Raw genomic sequence first — 10,621 nt, 5'->3', positions numbered from 1 at the left:
ACAATATACATGTATGCACCTACTATTACTGAAATAACTGCAGATGGCACTAGACTGCGTTACTAACAATAAATTATTCCTAAATATGTCAAAGACTAAAAGCATTGTATTTGGTACAAATCAATCGTTGAGCGCTAGATCTCAGCTGAATTTGATGCTGAATAATGTAGCTGTTGAGCAAGTAGAGGAAACAAAGCTTCTTGGTGTTATTTTAGATTGTAAACTGTTGTGGACAAGGCATATAGATTATGTTGTTGCAAAGATGGTGAGGAATATATCTGTTATAAAAAGGAGCTCTACTTTTCTAACACCACACCTGACCAAACAAGTTCTGCAGACTCTAGTTTTATCACATCTAGACTATTGCCCAGTTATATGGTCAGGTGCTACAAAAAAAGATCTAGGAAAACTGGAGCTGGTTCAGAACAGAGCAGCTTGTCTTGCCCTTCAATGTCCACTTAAGTCTAATGTAAACAACATGCACATCAATCTCTCCTGGTTGAAAGTTGAGGTGAGACTATCAGCATCACTACTGGCTTTTGTTAGAAACATTAATGAATTGAAAATGCCTAATTGTTTGTATAGTCAACTTACATTTAGCTCTAACACTCATAAATACCCCACCAGACATGCCACCAGAAGTCTTTTCAAAGTTCCTAGAGCCCGAACACAATCAATGCAATGTACAGTATTGTATAGAGGGATGGTTACATGGAACTCACTTCCAGCAGAGATTGCCAAAGCACACAATAAATCAAGCTTTAAAAAACTAGTAAATCAACATCTAAGGGCCCTAAGACTGTAACCATATTTTGTACTTTGTTTATGTATAGGAATATTGATATGTAAACAAAGATGTAAGATTTAACTTTTCTATATTCTGTGCTTATGTAATGTGATTTAATAGAGTACATGAAGAGGAATATGTATATTTATATTTGCAAGAAAAATAATACTAGCTATACTGCTCTTATTTTTTTATATCATATGACTGTTTTGTCTGAAAATGTCTTCCGTTGTAATGTTTTATGTTTTGTGTGGATCCCAGGAAGTAGATGATGTTCTGCATCAGCTAATGTGGATCCTAATAAAGTCAAATCAAAACTGCGTTGTTTGTTTATTCTGAATGGAATTGATCGCAAATGGATCCAAATGAAGAAACGTATTGTGTAAAGCATCTGTGGGTTTCATATAATGTGCTATATTAATCTAAATTATTATTACATTGGTTGCTACAACAATCTCTTAATGCTCTGGCATCAAAAGTAGGCTAAGTTACCGTATGCAGCACGTGAAATGCAACAATGCATCTGTAACTTATTCTCTAAAGTTAAAGTATGCGCAATTTACAACCAAACTAGCTGCCAAACACAAACTATATCTCGGCCAAATTAATTGCTATTACTGCAAAAATGGGTTTACTTGTTCGACATCCCACTCTGATGCTCTTTACCAAATCTTTCAAAGATCAGCCATTATGGAGCGCTATAATCAACATAGATGTGTTTTGGTCAATGAATGTAAATGGAACATTTACAATTTCAATATGTCTGCCACCATAAATGCTATCAACATAAAACTTGTGATGATTGTTTGGTATGCTGCTCTTTGGCTCTGTACTACATTTGGGGGTGCTATAGTCAACGCAGACGCATTTTGACCTATAACTCAATGAATGTAAATGGGATATTTGCAAAGGCAATGTACTACAGACCTTGCAGCTCACACCTCACAATATTTCCTGACAATTTGCCTCACTAAAAACACTACCGCTTTTGTTAATCAATTACTTACTTGTACTCTGCTGTACCGTTACTTTTTATTACTGTTTAACTTATTTATTATTTTATTTTACATTCTATTTTTATCTTTATTAATACATACGGTGTGTATATGTTTATACTTATATTGTTATATTCTTTTTATCCTTCTTATATTTAGCAAATGTGTGACATGCACCAACAACACCATGACAAATTCCTTGTATGTGTAAAAAACGTACATGGCAATACAGCCCTTTTCGAATCTGATTCTGATTCTGATTACAAACTGAAAGTTACATATACCAACTTTAAATAAAGGACACCAAAAAACCAAATGGAACTCATTTTCTACATCATTTAAACAACACATCGGTCTTTGCCCAAAAATACAATCTTTAAGCAAAACAAAAATATCCCAAAATGTTTGATTGACAGCTGATCTCTCTGCAGTGAAGAAACACCACAACGATCAGCTCTCAACAACAAACATGGAGACTAAATAAGTCAAAGAGTTAAAACAGAATTTAACCCTTAAATGACCTTTGTCTATTTCAGTTTACACAACTCAGCAGAGACTCCAGGAGACAAATAATAAAGCCAAAGTCCAGCATAGAGGGGCTGAGTGAATGTGGTCTGGACTCTGTGGAGGAGAGTCATGGTTTCAGAGACGCTGTAGAAGGACAGAATACCTGCACTGTGATCCAGGTACACTCCTACTCTGGAGGACCAAGGACCTGAGACGGGAGTTTGGACATTGTTTGACCAAAATGTATAACTGTTGTTACAATGTAACGCCCAAGATTTGTCATTTCGTCCAAATCCACATTCATCAGACGCCCCTGCTCTGCTGATATTCTTGTATGTGACTGCTACATCAACTCCTCCTCTCCTCTCCACCTCCCAGTAACAACGTCCAGTCAGACTCTCTCTACTCAGGACCTGACGCCAGTAAATGAATCTGTCTGGGTGACTAGAATAAGACTGATGTTGACTCATTACTGTTGCTTTCCTGTTCCCCTCAGATAATAACAGCCGTGTATTTACTGTGTTTGGATCCAGTGTGATTTCACGTGAATATTTTAAGAATCCAGCTCTGGTCTTGGGCTCTGGTTGCGGCAGTAAAACATCCACTTCAGTCCCTGTCAGTGAGACGTTTGTCCTCTTCTCTCTCAGGACGTCCTGTAGTTTATCTCTGACTTCTGACACGGCTGCTGTCACGTCCTCAAAGCAGCTCAGAGGACAGATATGGATGCTGGATGCTGATTGGCTGAGAGGTGACAGTGAGGGGTAGTTGTGTAGAAACTGGGTGTGATCCTCTGTGTGTGAGAGCTTCTTCAGCTCAGCGTCTTTCCTCTTCAGCTCAGTGATCTCCTGCTCCAGCTTCTCCTGAAGCTCTCTGACTGGACTCTCTTCTCTTTTCTGCTGGGATCTGACCTGCTGCTTCACATCAGAGCTTCTTTTCTCCAGGAGACGGATCAGCTCGGTGAAGATCTTCTCGCTGTCCTCCACTGCTTTATCAGCAGAGAGACTGATGGCCTCCGCCTGCTGTTGAAGCAGCTTCACATCTTTCTCTCTGTCCTGGATTCTCTGCTTGATGTTTTGTCGACTCCCCTCGAGCTCTCTCTGCCTCTCAGCTCTCTCTGCTGCAGCTGAGACTGTATCGTGGCCTTTATGTTCCTCCACAGAGCAGAGATAACAGATAAGCTGCTGATCAGTACGGCAGAACATCTTCATCACCTCATCATGACGAGAGCAGACGTTCTCCTGGAGCTTCTTGGACGGCTCCACCAGCTTGTGTTTCTTGAATGTCTCTGATTCATAATGAAGCTGAAGGTGTTTCTCACAGAAAGAAGCCAGACATTGCAGACAGGACTTGTGTGCTTTGAGTTTTCTCCCGGTGCAGAAATCACAGGCCACATCTTCAGCTCCAGCATAGCAGTGATCAGCAGGAGCAGCTTGGAGTCCAGTCTTCTTCAGCTCCTCCACTAAATCTGATAACATGGTGTTTTTCAGCAGGACAGGCCTCGATGTGAACGTCTTCCTGCACTGAGGACAGCTGTAGCTGTACTTACCATCCTCTACATCCCAGTGGCTTTTAATACAGTCCATGCAGTAGCTGTGTCCACAGGGAGTAGTCACCGGATCCTTCAGTAGATCCAGACAGATGGAACAAGAGAAGGTTTCCCGGTCCAGCTGAACTCCTTTCTGCGCCATTTCACCTCTCGCTCAGTGACAACGACTGTCTGAGTCTCACTTCCTGAGAAGTGAAACTAGTCTGAGCTCTGATCTAAAACCAGCATGTATTTGGGAGGAGTTATCAAGTTTAGCTTCATTCCTAAAAGAGGAGTGCTTCGTGTTGCAATGCCCATACTACCAGTAGTATTCCAGAAAAAGATTTAGTATGTCCCAATGAATAGTAGGCTATGTCAAAAATATGTCCTAATGCAACTGCTCACATTTTATGTATGTGCATAATATTACAATCATTCAATACATAAAAGGTCTTTATGTCTTTTTTATTTTTAAAATGTAATAAAATTGTGCTATGATTTTGCTGTAATTCATTAGGAAAGTTGGCTGGGTTGACTGACGTTGTACCATGGTAACAACAGCCACCAGGGTGTGGTGATGTTCCGTCTCCTGTAAGATTACGTGTCGTTACGTCATCCACACGCGACAGCAGTCGGCGGCAGACAGGCAGTCGGCAGCTGCCTTCAGTTTCCTACACAACAGTCGCCTCTATAGCCCAGTTACTTAAAATATGGAAATTATTATACTAATCTAGTGTTTTTAAATGACCAGAGATACCTTTCTATGTGTAGTCGGTGAGCATGACGTAAAGAAATAGAGACATAGAGATATATAGATTTAAATAAACTACGCACAAAAAATAAGGAAATTTGTGTTTGGTACATTATTTCGTTGTTGTAACAATGCTTCTTGTCAATACATCTTATACCATTGGAAAGCCTGATTATTTCCATTTTAAATGGTGCCACATTTGTACGAGAGCTGAGTATGTGGGTGAGTAGCATGTGGAAGGACTATACACAGCCACAACAGCCTGGCACCTCCTCCTCATGCTGGTCACCAGCCTGGTCACACACTGCTGTGGGATGACATCCCATTCTTCAACCAGCATTAGTCGCAAGTCAGCCAACGTGGTTGTGTTGGTCACTCTGGCACGAACAGCACGCCCAAGCTGATCCCACAAGTGCTCAATGGGGTTGAGGTCAGGACTGCTGGAAGGTCCTTCCATCCTCTCCACTCCCACATTCTGGAGGTAGTCTCTGATAAACACATCCCTGTGGGGACGAGCGTTGTCATCTTGGAGGATAGGGTTCGGTCCCAGACTGTCGGAGATATGGGACTGACACTGATCGCAATAACAACAGCAAAGAAAAGCTGTTTGGCATTGTCAGAGACCATTTTTCATGGGCGCAACCCAAATACTTAGCTCTCTTATAAATGTGGCCCCATTTAAAATGGAAATAGTCAGGCTTCCAATGGTATAAGATGTATTGGAAAGAATCATTGTTACAACAAAGACATAATCTACCAAACACAAATTTACTTATTTTTTGTGCACAGTTTAGTCTGAGCTCTGATCTAAAAGTAGCAGTGATACGCTGTTGTACTTCCCCCAGCATGTTGGTTACACCCATTTGCAAACTGTAGCTCTGACAGGGAGGGAACAAGGAAATATGTGGACAGAGTGGAGCTGGCTGTGTTTGAGAGCAGGAAGAGGAGGGAGGGGTTATCAAACAAACTCAAAGTTCAAGCTGCGATGTTATCACAGAGTTTGATGTCCCGACTGTCTGCAGACTGTACTGCAGGCAACAGTACGTACTTTGTAAGAGCAGCTGCAGTTTGTACTAAAGCGTCTCGGACGGTGAAGTATAAATTATTCCTAACCTGACTCCAGATCTTAAGTGAAAGGGATACAATCGGGTAGGAGTCATCAAGTTTTGCTTCATTCTTGGACAAGGACCGCTTTGAGAAAGATACTGGGTGTGTTGCAATGCCCATACTACCATTAGTATGACAGGAATAAAAAATGTAAGTACTAATTGTATGCAGACTGTACTGCAGGCAACAGTACGTACTTTGTAAGAGCAGCTGCAGTTTGTACTAAAGTAAAAGGAAAACGTATGTGATAATGAACAAAGCAACACTTGTTTACAACAGAGCTCATTTCTCATTTAAAAACTCTGCTGACTTCAGCTATTAGGAGCTAAACTCTTCTTAGAATCAGAGGGCTTGGAGACGGCTCCCCATTTTATTAAATGACTGAGTTGTTCTTTAACTAAATTAAATTAAACGTTATATTGTTTACATTAATTCAAACAGAACATGGAAGACAAATTAATCGACAACTGCTTTTTGGGACTTGAATGCAACACATCATTTGGCTTTTGTGACATGTTGGCCTATGTTTATGGCAGGCCATCAAGGCCATTATTCACAATTACCTCACACACATACAAGTGAAACACTCTCATACACACTATTGAAACACACAAAAACACACACACACACACACACACACATAAAAGTGAAATGCTCTCACACAGACTACTGAAACTTGTTACTTAAACCTTAAATGACTATTAAAAAAATAATTGAAATTGAAATATAAAGTTTCTTTGGTTTTTAATGTTCAAAATCCGACTTGACTTGCAACAGCATGCGGGACAATTGTTTAATAATTGTTACAGGCCTAATCACAACATTTGACTTGGAAGCTTGTTGTTGTCAGTGAGTATGTTCAGATGCATAAATAGCAGTACTTTGAAACTGGGCAAAACAACCAGCACTACTTTATTTAAACAACTATGTATTTAAGAATAGCAAGACAATATGATACAAGATTCAAGTTACAAACATAAGAAGATAGTTTAGATTAGATTAGATTCAACTTTATTGTCATTGTGCAGAGTACAAGTACAAAGACAACAAAATGTGCAAAAAAGCAGAAAAGTGCAATATGATATTCAAGTAAAGACAAGAGCGTAAAGTTGAATGACAGGTGTCGAGAACCAATCAGATTGGATAAAATAACATGTATCCAATTCTGATTTGCCAGGGACGCAGCGAGGTGCGTCCGGAGGAGAATCTTTAAGAAACCAATTAGAGACTAGCTTTAGTAACATGCTGGTCGAAAGTTTAAGGAGTCATATAGACATACATTTGTCCAGCGTCCCTGCCCATAAAACCGCATGAAACATAGAAAATAGTTAACCCATTAAAGACAGTTTTTATTAAATGTTGAGGCTCTTACTACCTATTACATCGTATGAGTAAACTATTTTATTTAATTTTGTTATTTAATTTTTATATCATTTTTGTATACATTTATATATCTGGATATATATATCAGTGCTCTTTTTTGACAAGCCGCCACTGCTCAAAATAAAACCTGAAAATAACCGTTAAACTATATAACAGCTGTTACGTCAGTTCTACTTTACTTGTACTCATTTAAAATACAATCAATCAATGTCTTTATTGTTTTTACTTTAAAGTCTTAATTTAGCTGTAGCCTGCTTTTCCCAGTGTTTAGTTTGAGTTAACGTTATTTTAGACTGAATCAAGCTGTCATCTAGATGTTAGCCAAATTAGCTGTTAGCTAAACTAACGTTAGCTTCCCGGCGGAGGCTTTAACAAGTCCTCCACCACTGGTAAACTTTGAAAATATCGTATTTTGCACGGCTACATGTAAACAGGAATATTAGTGGAATATTTTCTTTCATTAGCCATGTAAACACCATAGTCGGAATATTGTCTTTTTCGGAATAAGAATAAAAAAACTGGAATATTATGTGCATGTAAATGTAGTCACTGAAAAATCCATTACAATGAATGCCATATAGTTGAGTTTCTTTTTTATTTAATTTTTTAAAGAAAACATTAAATTTGATGAGAATTCCGAGAGTGCTTGTGGAGAGCTCTTTATTTGCTCTGGCTGAGCTCAGCATGAGACGCATGAATTATGGATGAGAATAGATTGAGTTCATAGAGAGAGCTCTCGGATTTCTCTGCCGGAAATCAAAATGGGGGAACCAAATTTGAGAAAATCTGAGACTTATTTTAGAGCTTGATAAGATCTATTTCAAAGCTTAAAGGAGACACACACACACACACACACACACACACACACACACACACACACACACACACACACACACACACACAGTGAGTATAAGAAGAAGCCTGAAAATCTGAAGTGCATCAGCCATAAATCTTTAAGAGCCAAAAGGCAGAGGCACATATACAAGCTGAGCTTATTGGTCTGATAGTCCAGACTGTGTGTGTGTGTGTGTGTGTGTGTGTGTGTGTGTGTGTGTCTGGAGATAGTCATTGATTCCCCTCCTATGCAGCGATTGTATAGGTTAACTCAGCTGGACCAGAGAAGAACGAATGATGGGATAGATTATTTTGGTGGTTCCAAAAACACACACACACACACACACACACACACACACACACACACACACACACACACACACACACACACACACGTAAAAAAAATCAATAGGGGTAAGAGGAGCATCACCCTGAAGACTGATTGTTTCCAGCCCAGATGCAGAAGGAGAGAAAATAGGTTTCTTATTGAATCAACACCAACCTGCTGCTCCCTTATCACACACACTGTATGCTTGTGTGTGTGTGTGTGTGTGTGTGTGTGTGTGTGTGATAGTGTACGGGAGAGAAAATTATCAATCAAAACCATCAGACACTTTCTAATGAACCCCAGGAGAGCAGAAGCTGCTGCTGTGGTGCCGCCGTGTTTCCTGTTCTTCTGTCGGTCCTCACGCTGTTTATTCACACTCAACTCGGTGTGCAGGAATTCATCCTTAACAAAAACAAAACGAGTGTCACAATCCAACGTGACATCATGACTCCGCCTAAACATGCACGCCACTTTCTAAAGCCAAGTGGCATGGTATCTGTACGCATTTTGAGCTATCCGCGTGTATGTCTACGCTGTATACAGCGGACGGGTTGCAGACTGATCTCATTGACACGCCAATTTGTATGCAATTTTGGCGTGTTATCAAGACGCATAATCGCTTTTTGGAGGGTTGGGTTTAGGAAAAAAATAATGGGGTTGGGTTCAGGAAAAGAAGAAAGCTATGGTTGACACGCGGGACATGATCCCCGGTCTCCTGGGTGAAAGTCCTGTGTTTGTCATTTCCTCTCTAACTGGGACGTTTTGGGAGTGATTGGTGGGATTGCTGTGGACGAAGTACACACGGAGATACACTGGTAAGAGCCAATGAGGTCGTATTTCCGAGGGGGGGAACAAACGGCCAATATCTTCGTGTGGTTTGGAGTACTAGTTGCTCAAGACATGCAGGTGTGGGAATTTTCTTCTTTCTTCTTTGGATGAGTACGTCATACAACCATACCTCAAAACAACTTTCTCTCCTCAACCTCGTCTAATATAGCTGCTCCAAATCTATCATTTAGTCACCATATTTAACAGGAAGTCTAAAAATTTCTTGAAATGTATTAATCAAAATTTTAGTACAGGATATAAAATCCTCTAGGTCAGACTCAAGCAACACAAAACAAATGATATATACACATTTTAATGTGTTTTCACAAAACTCATTAATTTCATGACTGAAATTTTCTAATAATTCATAAATAAATTACATAAATGACTGACAAGCTTTATAATTATACATTACACCTTTTGACAGGCAAAATGCATCCGACCTATTCTTAAAAGAATTGAAGGGGAACGCACAAATTCTTCTGGAAGCTCGTTCCATGACTTTACCGCACGGAGTGTGAAAAATGGCTCTCTCTTTTCAGACAGGCATGTTCTCCGGTAAAGTTTTAAAGAACTCCTTCGTGTCTCATACCTACTGCTCCAAAACTGAAAGATAGTCTCCACTGTTACATCATATGTTCCCTATACAAGCTTATACACCTGAATCATATCTCCTCTGGATCTCCTAAATATGAGAGTCGGTAAACTTAATGTTGGGTTAATGTATGTTCTGGTATGTTATTTTAAAAAGTAAAATTGTTCATCACAACAACAACAAATAACTGACTTGACTTTCACTTGCTATCCAAGACTTGGGAATTGACTTAGAATGACAGTTTGTTTTTCAAAACATGATTGAGTGGCTATATATTTTAATTTATATGGACACTAGACTGAGCTAGCATATTCAAGATGGGATCTTACCAATGATTTGTACAGTGGTAAAAATATATCCTTGCACACATTTTGAAAAGTTATTTTTATTATTGCAATCATAGATGTTGCTTTTTTAACTTTTTCAGAAATATGTGAGTGGAATTCAAGTGAGCCCTCCACCACAACACCTACGTCCTTCTCCTCTTGTTCGGAGAACAGTGTTAATGAGTTCTCGAGCTCCACCATCTTTGTTCTCTCTGTTGGGTTTGAACTCTCCGTGCAGGATCACGCAGTAAAGTACATGTGAACTGAGCAGCAGCTTTCTCAAAAACCTCTTAGAGATTTGTGTTGGATTGACAGACTAGAGTCTACGCTTTCCATTTTTCCCTTTTCAAGAAGTGACATCTTCACACTAATTAGGTTTTCTTTCCCCCACTCCTATTAAAGCAGTTGCTAGGAAACAGATTCATCCTTTTTTTATATAATAGGCCTACACAAATTCACAGTAACCAGATGAAACAACAACAACGATGCTCGTTGGGCACAGTTGAGATAAAGATTTGATTCAATCTGTACCACTCTATACTGTAGCTCAGGAGGGTCTTTATTGTCTTTATACGAGGTACAATGAAAAAGATTTTACAAAATCCCCCGTTAACTTCAGTGCCAATCATTTTGAATGTTTGTTATTTCTACTATA

The 10,621-nt window shown here is 39.4% G+C and overlaps 1 protein-coding gene across 1 annotated transcript; it reads right to left on the bottom strand.

Annotated features, from left to right (window-relative positions):
• Positions 1-2,309: 2,309 nt before the first annotated feature.
• On the bottom strand, positions 2,310-4,015 carry LOC114571119 (tripartite motif-containing protein 16-like). Its single transcript, XM_028601929.1, has one exon. It carries the CDS (start codon positions 3,975-3,977, stop codon positions 2,310-2,312), a length of 1,668 nt encoding a protein of 555 aa, XP_028457730.1. The 5' UTR covers positions 3,978-4,015.
• Between the last annotated feature and the right edge of the window lie 6,606 nt (positions 4,016-10,621).

This window comes from Perca flavescens, chromosome 16 (assembly GCF_004354835.1).
Source record: "Perca flavescens isolate YP-PL-M2 chromosome 16, PFLA_1.0, whole genome shotgun sequence".
NCBI classification, from domain to species: Eukaryota; Metazoa; Chordata; class Actinopteri; order Perciformes; family Percidae; genus Perca; species Perca flavescens.
The sequence above is the reverse complement of the archived record's forward strand: the minus strand, read 5'-3'. Positions and strand labels throughout refer to the sequence as shown.

Bases quoted from the DNA above. Each gene is read 5' to 3' on its own strand.
- LOC114571119 (XM_028601929.1), bottom strand. From the start codon at position 3,977: ATGGCGCAGAAAGGAGTTCAGCTGGACCGGGAAACCTTCTCTTGTTCC.